The sequence below is a fragment of the Dromaius novaehollandiae genome, chromosome 1, assembly GCF_036370855.1.
Source record: "Dromaius novaehollandiae isolate bDroNov1 chromosome 1, bDroNov1.hap1, whole genome shotgun sequence".
NCBI classification, from domain to species: Eukaryota; Metazoa; Chordata; class Aves; order Casuariiformes; family Dromaiidae; genus Dromaius; species Dromaius novaehollandiae.
In genome coordinates this window covers 86298498-86317007 of record NC_088098.1, presented here as the reverse complement: position 1 = coordinate 86317007, position 18510 = coordinate 86298498, and the positions used below count along the sequence as shown (strand labels likewise).

Genomic DNA, 18510 nt, shown 5'->3' with positions numbered 1-18510 from the left:
CCCATTTAATTAAAAAAGGAAGGAAGGAACCAGCACAAGCCACTCACCTCACAGATACTAAACTCCAAATCCAAGTTTCTGGGAAATACTTTCGAACTGTCTCTGTCAGCTCTTCAGGAGTGCTTAATGTACTATACAGCCTATCCCCCTGTGGACCTGAATGTGATGAGATGGAAAAGAAATCCACTACCAGTGATTCCTAACAACAAAGATCTACATCAGCATGATACTGTAGTCTGAGAAAGTGACAATCTATGTGGTAATCAGAAGCTGTGCTGGCAGTAGATAGTTGCTGATCAGTGAGCACTGGTACCAATAGTAGGAGGGACAGGATTTATTAGCAAGGGCTCTCTCTCCAGAATTTCCCACTGGTCTCCAGAACTACTCATAATGTGAGATTAAAGCAAGCATGTTAAAGCACAAAGCCATTTATGACCTTCTGTGCCTGCAGCCCTTTCCCTTTCAGGTACACTGTCTTAGCATGAAATCCTTCTCCATCCTATCAGACCAGCTAGCAATGGAACATCCTGTGTTGCAGTAGTTTTTGCAGGGTTACTATGCCAGGGGAAACTACCCCCCTGACAGATGTATGGCCTCCAAAATAACTAGGCTGAGGGATGCACAGACTAAAAATATGCCTTTGAAATTTGGGAATAAGAGGGATGAAAATAGACTTTTTGACTAAAAGGAAGTTTTCACATGCAAAACTCATTCTGAAGAAAATATTCTGAATTTGGAAGAAATTTTGTTAAAAAAAAAAAGCCTTTGTTTTACTTTGATTTTGAACAGCTTGGGAAAAAAAAAGTGGAGGGAGGGGGGATGGGTTTGCTTGTCTTGGACAAAAGAAAATAGAAATTCTTCCAAACAAACCAATAAAGATGAAAAGTTCCCATTTTCCACATGCTGAAGTGTTCGAGCTAAACTCTATTTCTGATCATCTTTAGTTAGGCTAAATTTCTTTCTACGTTTGGATAAAAACTGTGAAGGTTTCAGGGATCAATATTATCCATATTAGTGGGCACCTCCAGAGTCTGAGAAAGTCTTGGGGAAGGAGTCAAAGATGCTATCACAGCTGTATCACATAGCTCCTAGGACAGCAGGAGTGACAGGTGGTCTGCTTGTAGTTTTCTTTCTAGCAAGGTATTTCAGTCTTCTCAGTGCTATCTGTTTCAAGTTAAAATAATTAAAAAGTATCCATCCTGCATTTTAGCAACCGGTGTCATAAGCTGAAATTGTCTTAAAACTGGATATGTATGGATATAAAACTGAATATCTACAAAAGAGCAGGTTCATATGCCAAGGGAAGACTCTGAATCAGTTATCCAGCAAAAATAACTCAGATTTTCCAGCATGTAACCCTTAATAAACCCACTGATTAAGACTTGGAAGCATAATATGGCCAACTCTGCCTCCCAAAAAGCTTCAGGGTAAGAGTTAAGACAGCCCTTAGAAACAGAATGGGACCATTGCAGCCGAGGCTTCTGCCACCTGCATCTTACTGTTCTAAGTCCCCAGAGCGGAGCCTATGTATTTGTCGCTGAAAATTTTCTCATCTACTTCATTTGGTTTTAGCCTCTCAGAAGACTGGATGACTCAGTGAGGACGGGCTGAAGATGGTGTTGGAGACCCCTTAAGTGATAGCTGGGAAGCAAAGTCCAGTGTAAAAGCCTAGTAAACAGAGAATTCAGCAGCACAGTAATATCCTGTGCTCTGTCGGAGCTTCTGGAAAGAGTCTGGTCTTACTGACTTCTAATGGGGAGTTACCAAAGTTAGTCTGCAGGCTTCCACAACCCAGCAAGAGACATGCCCCACACCAATGCAGGAGCTGACATCTGTAGACCCACTGCAACAGTACTGTTTCCAAAGGTTCAATGCACAACCTCAGCCCTTGTTTGAGTGTTCACCCTGAAATACAGACAGGATCTCTGCCCAGAACAGAGGTGATAGCAAGGCCCTGGTCCTTTACCACTTGTCCTGAGTGCATGCATAGGTGCTCCAGCTCCAGTCAGGATTGCACTTGATGCAGGGCTGGATTCTAGAAATGCATGATTCCCAGTGCTGCAATACCAAGGTTTCCTCACCTTGGAGTTTGTAAAAACCTTTAAACCCATTTCCTATGGGAGAAAAAAACAACATGATTTTTGTTACTGATTCTCATTGAGGTTTACACAACAGACCAGACATTGGTATTTTATCGCCTCAGAAGCAGAACCTGCTACTGTCTGTGGACTGCACTTTGAGCTGATCCCCCCAAACCTGGCTCTGGGTGCCTAGGAGGCTCAGAGATCAAAAAACAGATCCTCCTGTCTAGGGCACTGGTTCCAGTCCAGTTCCAGACATGCAGTCAGGATGAGGCAGGAAGTAGATATGAAATCTTCTCTCTGGAAGGAGACATCTGGGCTACGATGCAGCTCAAGGGTGTGTTGATTTATTTGGGGTAATTGTAATGGCCCTTGAATATTTAACTTCAAAGTCTCCAGTTAGAACCTCATGTCAAGTCAACCCAAAGCTTCTTCTGTAAGAAGAAAACCTCATATAGGCAAATCTCTTTTCTACCAAGTCAGAGGCAAAGCTGTCAAGACAGGTGAAATTTATGGCCCTCACTGAACTTGCCTCTGGATAAAAATTAGTGTCCAGCCATTCAGATTCAGAAGCCTTTCCCTTGTTATATTGCAGCTGCCACAGAAGGCTTAAGCAGCCTCAGTCCTACCCCCACTCCAACCCCCAACAAGGGAAGAGAGCCATACCTTTAGGATGCTGTAAGTGTCCTCTTCGTTCACATCCACTACTGGAGAATAGGTGATTCCATTCAGAATTATCTTCTTCAAAGGGGTGCAGTCCTCTAGGGGATCATCCAAGATCATGTGTGGGCCATAGCGATAGTCATGCAATTCCTTCACTGGCAGCAAATTATACACCTGGGCAGAAAGAGCCAGGGTAAGTTGCATTTTCAGTGCCCACTGTCACAAAACACAGCTGAGGGAGATGGGTGCAAGCACCATAACAGCCACATCACCTGCACATGTATCCATACAACCATGGTCCTCCCTGTGGTGGGAGCAATGGGAATTTGGAAGTCCAGAAAAGTAGACCCAAATTTGGAGATACTCCCTCTTTTGTTATGAGCAGCATGTTGGTCTGGTTATTATAGCTCAGATATGTTAATAATTATATACTCTGGCAGGCCCAGCTGCAGCCCTTTGTCTCTGTTCAGGGATTGTTGTTTCCTGCTTGGCATGAGGGGAGTAAACTCTCTGACACTTCCAGACACTACTCCAAGAAAATAAATCCATGGCCAGAGAGAATAACTAAATAACTATCATTAAACATAAGACAGTTTTTGGCTCTGGCCAAGGGAAGCAGCCCCATTGAAAGAGCTTCCCAATTACTATCCCTACAGTCATGCAAAATCCTTAAGAAACATCTGCTGCCCAGTTCTTTTTGCCCATTGAAGGAAAACGAGAAACATGGCAGGAGAACATTCTTGTGCCAGCACTGACAAGAAGGATTGATCACTGTTTTCACCCCAGCACTAGGCTGCTCTTGCTCTGAGGCCAGGCCCTGAGTTAGTGCACAGACTTAGCACTTACAGAGATGGGTGACAGTTCAGCTTCTGGCTTCATGAGGAGAACACTCTTGTCCACAGCACGGACGGCGCAAAGGGAGTTTGGGGAGGCTCTGAACAGTAGGTGAGTGTCAGAAGAAGGCAGTCCTTCAGAAGGAGAGAAGCTCAAGTCCACCTGTAGCCACAGGAAAAGCTGTGTCTCAGATACCCTAAGTCTTGCAAGACTTCTCCCTTCAGTTGAGTGCATCAGTTCTAACCTTAAGAATCCCACACACAGATGCACACTCACACTTCCCTCTTTCCTACTGCAGAGTTGGGTTTTCTTCCTGCAGTGGCAGAAGAATCAACACTAACAATTCTTGCAACTTCAATACAAGGATTACTCATATGACTTTAAAAGCAGTTCAGGATGTTCTGGCCACTGTGGATGTAATGAGATAATCCCACAGAGTGGCTAGATCTGTTTAGGCAGTTGGGCATGGTCTGAAGCCAGGTTCAGCTTCTGTGCTGCACCCAGATACTGCATGTGAAGGGGCAACAGTCCTGCAGAGAGCTTACTTGGCATATTTTCTGGTAACACAAGAAGCAGTGACATCTTAGAGAAATATTGTAATATTTGCTGTCTGGCAATGGTTCTGAAGAACAGGCCTGCTGGGTGCATCCCACTGCCAGACCGGACTGCCCTCCCCAAAACCTAACTCATAACTCTAACACCCCCCTACCGAGCTCTGCCCTGCAAGTTCTTCCTAGCAGAAGGTGTTTTTCATCACATCTCACACGATTTTGTAATAAGATGGCTGTTCTGCATACATTTTCCCTCTCCTCAACAGCAGAAATTCTTCCCTGACATAAAACCTTCAAAGCATCCTCAGAGTAAACACGTTCCCTGACAAAGCAGAACAAGCCGTCAGTGTCCCAACCAGAGCACAATATGCCTTCTGCTGACACTCCCACCTCTCCTAGGGCAGTCTCACCACACTAAGAATAAAAAAGCAATATTCTTCAGGAAATGGCAGAACAAGAGCCTCAGTAAAATTGCTACTGGAAAAAACATCTACCATAGATATGGTCCAAAGTCTGTGCTAGCTGTACTGACACTGGCTCTGAATCCAGGAAGCTTTTGGAAAGAAAAACAGTACATAAGCACATAAATCACTTGACACTTGTCAGTTTGCACCCAGACCTAGCTGCAGTGCATAGATTGACGTCTGAGATATAAACAAAGTTCAGGTGACCAAGCTTATACAGTGACACCTGTCTCAAGAAATCATTCAGCTTGGCTTCAAACAAGACAAAGGGCTGTATATAGCAGTGTCCTGTCTACCATTATGAAATCCCCCAGGGCAGCTGTGAGGCTCCTCTGTTCTGAGGACTGCTCATACATCATTCTACTCTTCTACAGGAGGAATATGTGGGGTCATAAGGGAATCATGGTACACATGTTAACAGAAGGCTTTTTTCTTCCGGTCTCTTTCAGTCTCACCAGTGCTACTGAAGCACTGTTTATTGCTCATATGCAGATGGCATATGCAGGCAAGATTTAGCTCCATTTTCACACATCAAAAATTACAGTGAGAGGATGGGATGTAGGGGAGATGAAAAATCCAACAGATGCTAGCTCTGCTTCTTGGATTGAGGCTACATGTGTGTTTTGCTTGTACTCCATGACCACAGAAGCTGCCACACTGTGGCTGGAATGACTTTGCAGGAAAAGGAATGAAACACATGGGCTGCAGTATGACTAAAAGGCATATAAGTGGCCTCCCTTTCTCTTACACAGGGCCAGCAGAGAGATCAGTGGGTGTGACTTGCTGCGAAGAGGAGTTTTAGCTGTGTGGTCTTTGTTAGCACCTTTTCCAGCAGTTGATCTCCTCCAAGCTAGCACAAACCAGTAAGCAATGGAGCTACCTAGAACTTTTGATACGTGGCTTGTCCGGTGATAATAAATCTAAATAAATGAGCTTGTCCAGACTTCAGTCTGATGGCTGCTCCCTCAAGAAATGAACACTTACCTTATGGCTGAAACATCTTTCTACCTTGAACTTGGCTGAATCAGCGATAACCTCCCTGCTGGGGGAAATAGTGTAGACAAGTACTTGGGCCACTGGAGCAATGTCAGCTTGTACAGGCAGCTGTAGCAAGAAGACCCCATTGGCTAGCAAACAAAACAAGAGCAAAAAGCTGAGGGACAGGAAACTTGTTCCTGGAGCATCCAAATTTCTAGGTTTGACTTCATGCTGAACTTCATCCCAGCCATGATGAAACCCCAGAACACCAAGCAGGATGCATTTGTGCCCACAGAGATGTATAAGCCTCACTGTCTGAGTGATAAGGCCTGGTTCAAGCCCTGCTTTCCACTGCACAAGCATGCTGACTTTTGGTCCAACATCTGTAATCAGACCATCAAACTGTATGTCCTAAAAGCTTTGGAGCCACAAGGAATGCAGTAATTAGAAGAAAGAGAGCTGGCACATGGCATTAGAGCAAAGTCTGTGCAAAGCCCAAAATAAAAGTAGAGAAAAGAAAGCCTCCACACTTCTCCTGTCTTAGGGGACAGGGAGATGCAGACCTCTGAATTGCAAGAGGAAGCAGCCTGTGTATCTGCCACAGTCATACAGCCTCCCAGGACAGACATAATTTGAGGGGTGAACGGAACTCACCACTTTCATGGTCCAAATCCAGAGTGTTTGTGCCCACTCGCTTAATGATTCCTTTGGCCATGACCTGAACAAAAGGAGAAACCCTCCTGTGATTGAGGTTATGCATGAGTCAGCCCTTAAAGAAAGGGAACCTGAGAGGGGAACAACTGAGCCATGTCTGCTGGTTGCACTCTGCTCAGCTGCTCTCTGTCCTTCTGCAGTAGAATCCCAGTGCTCACCCCAGGGGCAGTGGGACATCCTCCCTCTTCTGCTCCTAACTCAGGCCCTCTTTTTCTGGGGAAAAGAACATGTGAAGGATGATGGGAAACTGTTTAAAGCCTGCTGCCTCAAACCACAATTTCCATTTCTGTGCCCCCCTACAATTACCAAAGACAACTTGATTGTTTGGCAGGTGCCAGCTTACCAGGTAGTAAAAGACAATTTTCTTCTCCTCTTCTATGGCCTCTGGTGTAAGGATATAGTGCACTCGTACCTCCGTGGTGGAGCCACAGCTTAGTGTCTCAGACTTGGGCTCAATTTTGAGGAAGCTCTTACTGGGGGAGTAAAAGCGCTGTACTTGGAGATATCCTTGTTCATAATATGGAATAACCCAAGAATGGTCATAGCAGTAGGACTGTGTTTTGTGAGTTGCCTGGAAAAGGAGAAAATATTGACATAGATCCTCAACTACAGGGTGCTGAACTGGAGCCAAATTTCATGGCCCAATATTCAAGGTTTGGTATTTCCTGTATTTAAAAAAAACAGATAGACTACAAAGAACAATCAGATAGTCTACAACAACAACAACAGAAAAAAGAGTTCGGAAGATGCAAGGCAATGGGCGCATCCTCAGCAAATCACTGGGAATGATCTCACTGCCAGAGAAGCTGGGGTTTGGCTCAGACAAGCTGTATCATATCATTTGTTTATTTACTATTAGTATCAGCTCAAGAGCTCTTTGCCAGAATATCCTACCCTAATTCCCAGTTAGTTTAATGAGAAAAGAAGCTAATTCATACTTTTCTTCTCATTATTGTTAATGGTGGTGAAGAAAGGATGGGGCTGTTCATATAGGGGTTTAAGAGTGCCAAGATCAAGCTAAGGATGCTATGGACACAGAGGAAAAGTGTCTGCCTGGAGAATTAAAAAGCCTAAATCAAACATAAGTTCAGAAGGTGAGAGAGTCCAGGTCTTATTAGCAATGAGAGCAAGGAGATGATATTTTGCATTTGCAAGGGTGTTATTTCAGCATTTTGTGTGTCAAGCATTCTCTCATTTCTTTATCTTTCTCACTATACTTGGGAATTCTTGCTTTTTCTTCACCCTGTAAACTTATGAAAACTTCACACACATTGTAGTAATTTCTGGAAAATTTCACAGGTCTTAATCCGTGACAAGAGAATTATAAGGAGAAGACAGAATATAATTCTAGACAACCTGCCCTCTTCCACTCTGAGATACTAGAAAACTTGCATATTACACACACATTGCATTTCCCACCAACAAAAGGATACTCAGCAGCACTTATTTATTCTAGATTAACAAATTACACACCACACAGAGAATTTTTTTAAAAGGTTCATATTCTTTTTCTCTATATGGCAGGAAAAAAAAAAGAAGAAGAAAGAGGAGGGCTCAGAGATTTAGAATGCTAAATTAAACCCTGAGAGGTACAGATTGCTCTAACCAACCACAATGGATATTTAGATGAGATAATTGGGAAATCATCTAACTGAAAGACAGCAAAGCACCAGCAGTGCTTATTTAGAGAGGTTGTAGAATCTGTACTATGGGAGGTTTTTAAAAATAGGATAGACTACCCTAAGGCAGATTTGTCCAGGTATGGTTAGTGATCCCTTGAAGCAGAACAGACTATATGATCTCTTGAAATTCCTTCCAACCTTATATTGCTATAGCCAAGCAGAAATCAAGTAGTTAAAAGCTAAATACAACTGTCACATGGGAACTTGGTTTGCTGTATGGCTATTTCCACCACACTGATGTCAAGGCTGGCATGAACAACCAGGAACAAGAATCTAAGCTCTTTTGCATATATAGTACAAACATCAGCGCTACTCCTCTTCTAGCCCTGCCGATCACTTCATCACCTCCTTGGCCCCCAGGACTTACTCTAATTCCAATAGAATTGAAAGAAAACATGGAAGTGTTCAGGGCAAACCATGCTCGGCCCTCTTCATTTGTTGTGTAGTTGGTCTCCTGGCCTCCATTTAAAGAAATCTTTATGGTTTCATTGGCAATTGGAGTACCAGACCCATCCTCTAGTTTCACCTGGAGGAGCAAAAACAGTTCAGTATAGAAGGAAAACAATACCTGCCAGTTGAGCAGACTGATATGCCATGGGGCTAAGAGTGTTGGGTCCATGTCAGACAGGGAAGTCTCCACTGTACTCTGCATGTGCATCACTTCTCTTTTTCAGAGAGCTGCAAACTTTCTGAATCTTATTATCTCCAACCCTGGGTCAGAGTAGTGGACACGGAGATGACATATCCTCACAGCTGTTAGGCTTCCTGGTCAAGAGAACACCAGAGAAGCAGAACCTTGACTTGCCTTAAGAAGAGGAAGCCCAAGGATAGAGGGGTAAGCAGAATGAGGTCCATGCTCTCAGCTGCTGTACCCTTACTCCAGAGCCTGCCGAGGAGAGGAGGCCCCCAGGGATTTACTGAGGTCCAGCATCTTTCACAGAGGGGGCCATGTATCCATCCAACAGGTTCAGTAGCATGATTGGCACTCACGAAATTCCACTCCTCATGGCTTCCTTACCTGCCCAAAGAAGGGGATTCCAGGTTTGTAGTGGGAGTCTGTCTGCTCAAAGGTGATTTTGCTAATCGTGGTTGTGATCTCTGAGAAGCTTGCTCCAGTCAACTCCACTCCTGCAGGAAGAATCATCAAGAATTAATTTGACTCTGCCTGACCAGAATTACTCTGCCTCCTGGCCAACTCTCCTTTGCTGGACAAGCAATTCTATTGATGTTCCTAGACTCCAGAGGAAAACTTCAGGATTCTAGAACTGGGAGTCTGCTTTTGTCCCCTACCTGGCAGGCCCCTGTGCTAGTCTGCTCCTGGGCTGCTTACACAGCTCTTTGACCCAAATGATTCATACCTGTCTCCTCCTCTTTAATCTTAGCCTCCACATGGAGCTTATTCTGATATCCAGTTCTCTTGAGCTGAAATAACTTGGTCTTTACCAGTTCAGAAACACAGCCATGGTTGTCTGTCTGTTAGGGGAAAACAAACAAGATTCTTATTGTCTCATGTACACAACTTTTATGCAACCTAATGAATCCATCACTGTGTACTGCCTTGAAGTGGAAGATAAACCCATAACTTCACAGAGCATTCTCTTCATTACTTTTTAGCAAGATTGGAAAAGAATATAACTTGTGAATTTTGAAATTCTAAATAGTTGATATAAAAGCACAGGAAATTATTTAGGTATATGTTGTAGTGGAAATGTTTGCCAAGTATCAGGCACATTAGATTATAGCCGCTGGCTTAAAATGCAAAAGCAGTATGAATGATACATAAGCCACAGCCTAGGTACATGTAGAGAGAAGATGACAGCTTTCCAAAGCTTGACAGCTGTCTTCAGCCTCTTTGTCTACAAGACAGGTCTTCACAGTAAAGGAAAGGGCTGCTTGGAACAGAGGTTAGAACTGCTGTGTTCCCATTCTTTTTTAGCATGGATAACAATAGCAGTGACAGAGTTGTAGAGATGATGCTGTAGAAAGCCCCACGACTATATGCATGTCTTCTGCTTGTTCTCTTGTCCCGTAACTTTTACATAGCTCTTATTACATTAGCTTCTATCAGTGAAGCTAGCACTGTAGCATTTGCCTGTGCAAACCAGCTTCCATTTTGCTCTTAGCCTGAAGAGTGAACTTTTTTTTTCTTGTCTGTCTGTCCTAATCAGTGCTACTAAAATCATATTCCTTTCCTCCTTGCTCAAACTGCATCATCCCTCCCCTAGTTTTGGGGGTTTTTGTATCAAACACACATCCACACACTGTCTCTAGTGTAAGCCAACCCCAATTCTGCTCTCAATGTTCAAGCTTATTTTATCTCATTTCTCCCTGATACTCTCTACATTCCACCTAAACTTTTACTGTTTCTTTCACATTTTCCTTCTCCATCGGCTTCTTGCCTTTACACATATCTTTCTTATTGTGGAGTCTCCTTCTCTGGAGATACTCAAAACCCGCCAGGATGCGATCCTGGGCAATGTGCTCTAGATGACCCTGCTTGAGCAGGGGGGTTGGACTAGATGATCTCCAGAAGTCCCTTCCAACCTCGACCATTCTGTGATCCTCTGATTGCACAAACCTTCTCATTTTATACATTTTATCTTGCACCCGATCTTCCTTCTTCCCTCAGTCTTCCTTAAAATACTTAGAATCTCTTCTCTCTTCATATTCATGCAAGTATATACTCCATCAGAGCAAACCTGTGCCTACAGGACACATTCAGTACACAATATTCTCTCACACCACCCTGCCCACAAGAGTAATCATGATTCACCTGCCCAGAGAAGTCATCGCACACTGCCTTTGCCTCTTCACCATAGCAGGTGGTGGCTGGGTATTCAAACTTTCGGCATACACGGAAGCTCACAAAGCCAGGAACAGGCTTTCCAAAGGTGTATCTACCAGCAAGGAGGGTTGAAAGAAAAGCATAACCATTAGGAATGTAAGAGGGATGGAGAAAAATGATTAGCCTACCCCTAGGGGAGCCAGGACTCTTCCCTAGAGCTGCCTCCAAGATGCATCAGGGTCATTACAAGTATAAGGTGTCAAAAAATTTGATAGTATTTTAGGATCAAGCCTGGCGATGGCTTGACACTGAATCTTATAGTCATGATTTCCTGTCTGTGAATAAAACATAAGTCTGAAGAAACCATTTACCATAATGCATATTTGAGAGCAGAACTTGTCTTAGAGAATATGTTGCAAGTATCTATGCCACCACCTGATTCTGATACAACTGTTTTGTGTATGTATTTGCATTGCCTCTTTCAGCTCAGTTTGCAGCACCTGCTGTGACTCTCCCTTTAGGATGCTGGGAACACACCACGTAGAATCGAATGAGGTGGTCCAAAGGAAATAGGGCAGCTCCATTACTTTCCCCTCAGCAATGACAGAAGAAAGCATGCTTAAAATGTCTTTCCCAGTTAAACTATACTGAAAGCCTCCTCCTTAGCACTGCAGCCAGTCTTAAATACTCTATGATTCTCACGTCAGTAAACATGTAAAAAAACCCCAACAAACAGAAGAGCAATGAATGTTTCTACATGCTACAGACAAATTGCCCCAAGCAATAATTGTTACAAAACCTTTTTTTTTAATGGTAGATGTAATCTGTTTGGACCTGGGACTTCACACCTCTCTGTCTATTACCTCCCCATGAAAATTATTGAGAAAAATAATGAAGCATCACATCTCAGTACCCCAACCAGGCCTTTAGCAGCAGCTGAAGTAAAAGTTGGAACCAAGAAGGATTGAAAGAAGAATCAGACTCACAGACCACAAACTGTCACCTTCAGCTTCTCATCAAGAATGGTGATCACCCTGGGCATTTTCACCGTAACTTCGAATTTCGGCAGCACTGCAGCAGAACCAATGGGAACGAGTGGATGTGATGGCGAATAACATAGGAGTGAGACATGAAGGCTGCTTAGCCCTCTTTTCACAAAGGTCCTGAAAGCCTTTCACATCTAACTAGTCAGATTTTAGAGGCCTGGGTCACCTGTAAGTCCCACTGAAGTCAATGAAAGCCACAAGTACTTAGCAAATCACTGTGCCAGGTTAAAAAGACAGGACTATTACTGTTAAAATACAGCAGCTTCTTAGGTAGCACATGAGTTATCAGTCCCACAGAGGTAGGATATACATAAATATAGAATTGTTCAGCAGAAATCTCCCACAGACATACAAAGCTGGGACCACAGCCTAGTGTCTGCATTTCCAAGGCATACAGATCTTACCAATTTGCAAAACAGAAAAAACTACACAGCTTCCCTGGTGACGCACTCACCACGTGGTGACATCACATCCAAAGCCAGATGCAGGAGGGGAAGCGGATAGTGACTGTCTTGGAAAAACTAGGAAGGATTCAGGGAAGTGGAACAGTCATACAATTGAAAGAGGACAAAGGACTTTCAGAAGTCTCATCTCTGCTGCATGAGCCAGATCGTTCCAGACGATGTAACCGGGGCTGCAGCTGGCTTGCTGAGGTGTGACGGAGGCTGTGCTTGTTGCATGGGAAGGAGGGAGGCCATTGTGTGGGGGAGTTGGGATCCCATTTTCTAGCCAACCAGATGGGCTGGCGTGGGGATGAGAGCACCAGAGAAAGGCTAAGGCAATGTGTGAGCTACCAGCTTAGTTCTGGGGGGAGGGCAGGCAGGATCTGAACTTATGGCCCCAGCCTAAACCAAAAGGTCAGAGCTTGGGACTCACAGAGAGGAGACCCAGACTCACAACATGGCACTTAGGTGTGGAACTATCTGGAGATGGAGCTGTGGTCTTAAACCACCTCTCAAAGGTGGTGCAGCTGACTGCCAGCACTGACTGCCTAATTATACTCGCTCTTGATGAGACCCTTGCTGAGGTGGGCAGCCAGATTTCTCTGGGGAGGAATGCTTGTATGGCCTGAGGCTTTGGGAGGAGCAGAGAGTGCTAGTTCAGTCCTTCAGTCTTCACTCCTCAGAAGGGGATGATGCTGGGGAGGGAGAAGGCACAGAGACACTTTTTCAGCCATGCTGGGTATCCTGCTCAGATCTACTACACTGTTCAATTGAACTTTTCATGCCCCACTGGGTTAGTTGCCAGGGACTTGAAACTGTGTACAGCAGCAGTAGTTACCATACTCCTCCACAGAGAAGGGATGTTGGATTGTCTTCCCAGAAGCCTTCTGTGCCACAACTGTGTAGGTCCCTTGAATGGGCTCAGAGGTGAGGTTGAAGAACATCTGGATTAACCCCCCTTTTAACTCTGCCTTTGTCCACTGGTACACACGGTTTTTCTTGGGATCCTACAGAAAACAAGACCATAAGGTCATGGTGACAATGGTGAGTGGCTCCAAGGAGAACTAAAAAGCACTGGCAAAGGCAGTGAAGGGACGCCCAATCCCAGGGTTGCAAAGGGCTGCTGGGTGGAAGTGAGGGGCACTAGCAGAGCTATGTGGGGAGCCCAGGGCTGGACAACAGAATCAGCTGTAACTTTGGTACAGAGTACATGGTTGCCACCATATGAGTTAAAGCTTTGCATATTCGAATTAATGCTATGGGCCTTCTATATAAGCAAGAATCATCCAGTCCAGGTTGCAGTATGATAGATCTGAACTTCAACTAAATGCCCATACATACCTCAATATAGACCAATGGAAACTAGAAAGAGAAGAAATGAAACAGTATATTTAGAATTCACATTTAGACAGAGTGCAAGCAATAAGATCAAATGACCACGATTAAGGCCATCACATTTCAGGGAACAAACTAACCACCCAAAGGGATAAGGAAGAAAGACTCTGATATAGAGCAACAGAGCATTATGAGGTGCATCAAGGGAGTGGCACTTCTTTGTCTCAGCCATTCAACCAAGACAGAAAAGTCAGCTGAAATTACTAACTCTGGATGATCTGGAATACCAATTAGAGTAGGCTAACCAAGCCCATGTGTACATGGCAGATTTGTTCACTCCTGAGGTGTTTACACCAGTGTTGTCCACTTGCAGTTTCATTCTCAAACCTTTCCAAGAATGCAGAAGGCAGCCTTACACAGAAATCTGAAGAAGAGATCTGGTTAACAAGAGCTGAGGTAGCCTATAAGCTGCCTAACTACGTCAGCATAGTGGGAGTTCTCCCCAGATGACATCTCTTTCCTCCCTTTTCCCACAAATGTGGCTTAAGGCCAAACAACTATTGAAAAGGAAGTGCCATACTTACCACCTCATTCAAGGGATGGAAGTTTTCATCCAGTGAAACAATTCTGAACAGAACTGGTGGAGAAAGGCAGACAGTGAGGTTCCACAGTGCAGCCACCAACCAGAAAATATCAGTTGCAAACACACATGGTACAACAGAGAACAGAGTCAGTCTCTTCTAAGGAAATTCCATTCATTAGAAAGCTAAGTCAGGTGAGAAGGTTGCCCATGTGAGAAACAATATTAATAACAGGATGCTAAGAGCATGTCCACAGGCAGTGTGAATATCTTTCTGACCACGGGCATCAGAAACTGGCTAATCACAATCAAAGTTACACTTAGGTTGTATTTGTCTACTTCAGCTGCAAAGATGCATTTTTACATTGCAGTTAACACGGGTCTTCCAATTTTGTTCTAACCAGACTGACTTCTTAGGAAGGATGAATGCAAGGAAACCATTCCAGCACTGGTTGCAAGTTCTTGTTAGTTCTGGACAGACAGGGTATTCAGTGTCTCTTTTAGGACATTAGTCCCTGTCCAGGACAAATTTAGGGGATGAATAGCCCGGAAGAAATGGCTTATATAGTCCTAACTTCATGTTTTCAGTGAGCAAAATCAGCTGCCACTTTGAGAGCTATTTTATGAGCTAGCCTGAACTTTGGCCCTGTTCTCTAATGGACAAATATCTAGTCATTGTTAAAGTTTTGGTGGTTTTGGCAAAGAGGATCAAAACGTTATGGAAGGGGATCAAAATTGCATGGGCAGAGCTCCCAAGGCTAGAGGGAGCATGTGCAGGTGCCTTTGGGTACATGTGTGTATCTTACAGTTCCCCAAGGTATTCCCACACAGAGCATTTAAAACACATGCTTCAGTCATGACAGACTGTTGTTCTGACCCTCGCTGACTGCACTGTCAACATCTGGCCAGCACAGCTCGACAATTTCAAGAGGAATTTCTCCTTTGAATGCAAATGTCCACGCATTCCCTGGTACCTGTCTGTCCAGGCTTGTAGATGGGTTTGTCTGTCTGGACGAAGACTAAACTTTCAGAATTCTTGACCAGCACTGACTTGCGGCTCCTGAACTCCAGTGTCGCTCCTTTCACCAGTACGGTGATAAATGTGACTTGTGACTGGCTATTTGATTTTGGAAGCTGGAGAATGGTAAGAAGACAACTGTGTTAGTGATCATTTGTAAAGGCCTATTGAACTGAACTGGCCTTTGTGAAATGACGGGTCTGACATAATCCTGATGGACCCAACACAGAGGTGAGGGGAACTGGAATCAGGAACAAGAGACTGATCTTTACTTGGCCCATATTCCTACTCTTTCCTAATGCTGTGCAGTGGTTATGCAAGTATTGCGCAACAAATGAACTTCCAGCCCTGCCACCCAATTTTAGAAACTTCTTACTGCCTTGACCAAAATGTTTTTGTCCTTTTCCTTTTGCCATCTCTGGGGAGATAGAATCATCCCCCTTTTCTCTCAGATACTGTCCTTAGTCCCTGCAGAAGGTTTCCTTTTCCAAACCAGACATAATAGACCCCTGTACACCTCTCTCTAAATGACAAATTCAATCTTCAGTCTGTATCTGAAAAACCCAGCCAACATATTCAGTGTCCCGAAGGCCAGTTCTTCAACCTTTAGGCCAAAGATATAATCTATTGTCTGAGTCAGCTGACTAACTCTCCTAGTTGCCCAGGACTTGGGCTCTCAGTTACATTAATTAACATTAAATCCTTGGGGCTCTCAGTTACATTAAGGTATGAATTCCCTGCTTCCCTGTTTTTCAAACACAGGCAATTACATCTCCATGTTCTCACATTAATTCAGTGTACTGTATCCACAAGGCAAAAGGCATTTCAGGTACAAAAGCTCTACCCCAGACTGAGGCCCCCCATATGACAGTCTGTGGCTGCTGAAGGATGGCATGAAGAACCATCAGAGTAACATGTCCACCAAACAGCCATCAGGAGTGTGAAAACTAAATCCACTTCTTCCTCTTGGCCTCTCCTGCTCCTGTTCTAGAGAGGACCTGGATTTTCAGGAGTCAGCATTTCCCATTCAGGTAGGATGCTAAGGAGAGCTAAGCCATGAGAAGATGCTGAGGATGGACATGAATGTGATCAAGAGGGAAGTGAACACCTGTACAGTGTTGCTCTCTCTGTTAATACTCAGAGCCCTTACAGTTTATCCCTGACACAAGCAGTCAGCCTACAAGCATCAGATACTCACTGAAAAAGGGATACAGGTGAACACATCCTTCTCTGACACCACATCATCAATCAAGCTCCTGTTTTCCCCTTGGTACTCCATTGTGGCACTCAGCGTCACAGACTCATTCAGGTGGGTCAACTGAACACAGACCTTCTCACGAGTGCCAGTGGATATCAGAAAGGGCAATAGCACCATGTACTGCCTAGGAAGAAGGGGAAGCATTGATCAAACATGGAACCACAGATGGGGAAGTGCAGAAGCAGGAAGAGGTAACAGGAACTGTACCAAAAGAGCAAGTAAACCAGTCTGATGACTGCAGCCTTCACTATACAGAGAGAGAGGTGCAATTTATAGGAGTGTAACAAGCTTTCCATCATCTCTCTAACAGCAGGGGAAAGCACAGGAACCAGGCTCGAAAGTAAAATACAGCTGGAAATCCTCAAAGCAAATGTCTGGAAGGGATACCAGGTTTTGGCACAATAGCAGCACTTCCTCCCGGGACCCCAAAATACTGCCAGTATGGGGAAGAACAAAAAGTCAGTTGCCGCCTTTGCTAGACAATGTTAGCAGGATTCAGGAGCCACACAAGTGTTGGTAGCTTGCGAATAAACGGCATTGACTCCACTCTGCCAACTGTCCGTAGCATTATTCTCATTCCTTGCAGAGACCAAAAACGGCCACAGCGTGGTGCCAGATCTTAAGCAAAAATGCTGGAGCAAATTACTTTTCCACTGAGAAGCAACACGCCTCAGGCTCAGCCTGAGTGAGGGGGCCCTGCTCTGCCTTACCCAGTCCTGGTCGTGGCTGAGCACTAGCAACTTGCTAATGGTGTCGTGGTGCACAGCCGTGTGTCTAGGAATCAAACCTGAGTCTCCTAATGAAAACAATGCTTCCTTTTGGATGAGCTAGGCTGGCCTTTTCAGTAGTCACTGGCATCCCCAGAGCAGTGAGCGGCTGGAAGAAGAGCCCTCAACATCTCGATAGCAATGTAGGGTGTTCACCTCGGAGGCTAAGGGAAGCCCTGGCACAGCTCTCTTATGTCCTTCAGTCAGTTTTCAGGGAGAAAGCTCTGACCCTCTTGCTCTTGACCTTGCTATCTGCTTACCCTGTGTTTAATCAAAGTATTGCAGCACAGACTTACTTTGCTGGGGAGGAAGGGACATTGCCAAAAAGCCCAATAGGAAAGTCTCTGGGATGTCAGTACCCCTTGTGCACTCCTCCAGCCATACACTTACACAAAACACACACTCTTTCATATACAAGCAGCTAGGGGCAAAAGGAAGTGAAGAAAGGACGTGGTATAATACACCACCCTTGCAGTCTGCTAGCACCTCACAGACCTTAACAGTCATACGCCTGTTTTAACAGTGTTACATAATCCTGTCTGAGAAGGAAGTTTTCACTCCATTGGCTGAATTGAAAAATATGAATAGAAAGAAATCTGGTCATGTCAGATCTGTTATTTGTTCCTTTTTTCTTGTTGTCAGTGAAACAAATAAACAATCCCTTCCTGTGGGCATTATGAACTCGGAGTAGGGAGTCAACCCGAAGTGAAGCCTTTCATTGTCTTAAAATATATATATATCTTTTAAGAAAACCTGGCTGTGTGTGTAAACAGTTATAAAAAGTCACTTTTTAACTACAGGTTCAATACTGAGCAGAAAGTTTTGCTGAAATGTTTTCAAACTATTTGCTCAAGCAGTAAAAGGTATTCTTATAGCACCTTCTCTCTCTTTCTTTTTTTGGTTGAAGTTATTTACAGATATCCCAATTGCACAGACTGTTTTGGGCCCCTTTGAAACACTAGAACTCCTGTTTGTTGAAAACATTTTACCCAGCTCTATTGTCTTTATTCCCAGATAAAAGAAAGCTGGCAGAAGATGACAGAGGGAGGACAGAGTCAAGAATACTACTCAGGTCTCTTGCCTGCCCAAAGATCCCCATGTTTAGCTTACGGTTCTGTGGTGGATGAGGTGTTTCCAGAGAGGAAGAAGAGGAGAAGGAGGAAGATGCTTGGTTTGCTGAGCAGCCTGTCCTCCCTCATGGTGCAGAGCAGGACGTGGTGAGTCAAGCAAATACCAGCCTGGTCTGGTGCTGCTGTTTCTGTGCACCTTGTACTCCTCCTCTGCCCTCTCATGGATCAACCCCTTTATAGT

At 44.3% G+C, this 18510-nt stretch overlaps 1 protein-coding gene across 3 annotated transcripts in view; it reads right to left on the bottom strand.

Annotated features, from left to right (window-relative positions):
- The window catches only part of A2M (alpha-2-macroglobulin), a 31855-nt gene extending 13345 nt beyond the window's left edge, over positions 1–18510 (bottom strand). For 2 of the 3 annotated variants that reach the window (XM_026118785.2, XM_064518516.1), the window contains exons 1-18: positions 18310–18510; positions 16373–16556; positions 15131–15290; positions 14161–14213; positions 13583–13603; positions 13080–13248; positions 11739–11823; positions 10741–10864; positions 9326–9440; positions 8986–9095; positions 8335–8493; positions 6629–6856; positions 6226–6289; positions 5578–5720; positions 3591–3740; positions 2748–2918; positions 1967–2114; positions 48–156 (exon numbers count right to left, since the gene is read on the bottom strand). In XM_026118785.2, the coding sequence (XP_025974570.2) occupies positions 48–156; positions 1967–2114; positions 2748–2918; positions 3591–3740; positions 5578–5720; positions 6226–6289; positions 6629–6856; positions 8335–8493; positions 8986–9095; positions 9326–9440; positions 10741–10864; positions 11739–11823; positions 13080–13248; positions 13583–13603; positions 14161–14213; positions 15131–15290; positions 16373–16556; positions 18310–18491 (2375 nt within the window). In that variant the 5' untranslated portion in view covers positions 18492–18510. The remainder of the gene's footprint in view (positions 1–47; positions 157–1966; positions 2115–2747; positions 2919–3590; positions 3741–5577; positions 5721–6225; positions 6290–6628; positions 6857–8334; positions 8494–8985; positions 9096–9325; positions 9441–10740; positions 10865–11738; positions 11824–13079; positions 13249–13582; positions 13604–14160; positions 14214–15130; positions 15291–16372; positions 16557–18309) is intronic. The other variant, XM_064518519.1, reaches the window with a different exon arrangement.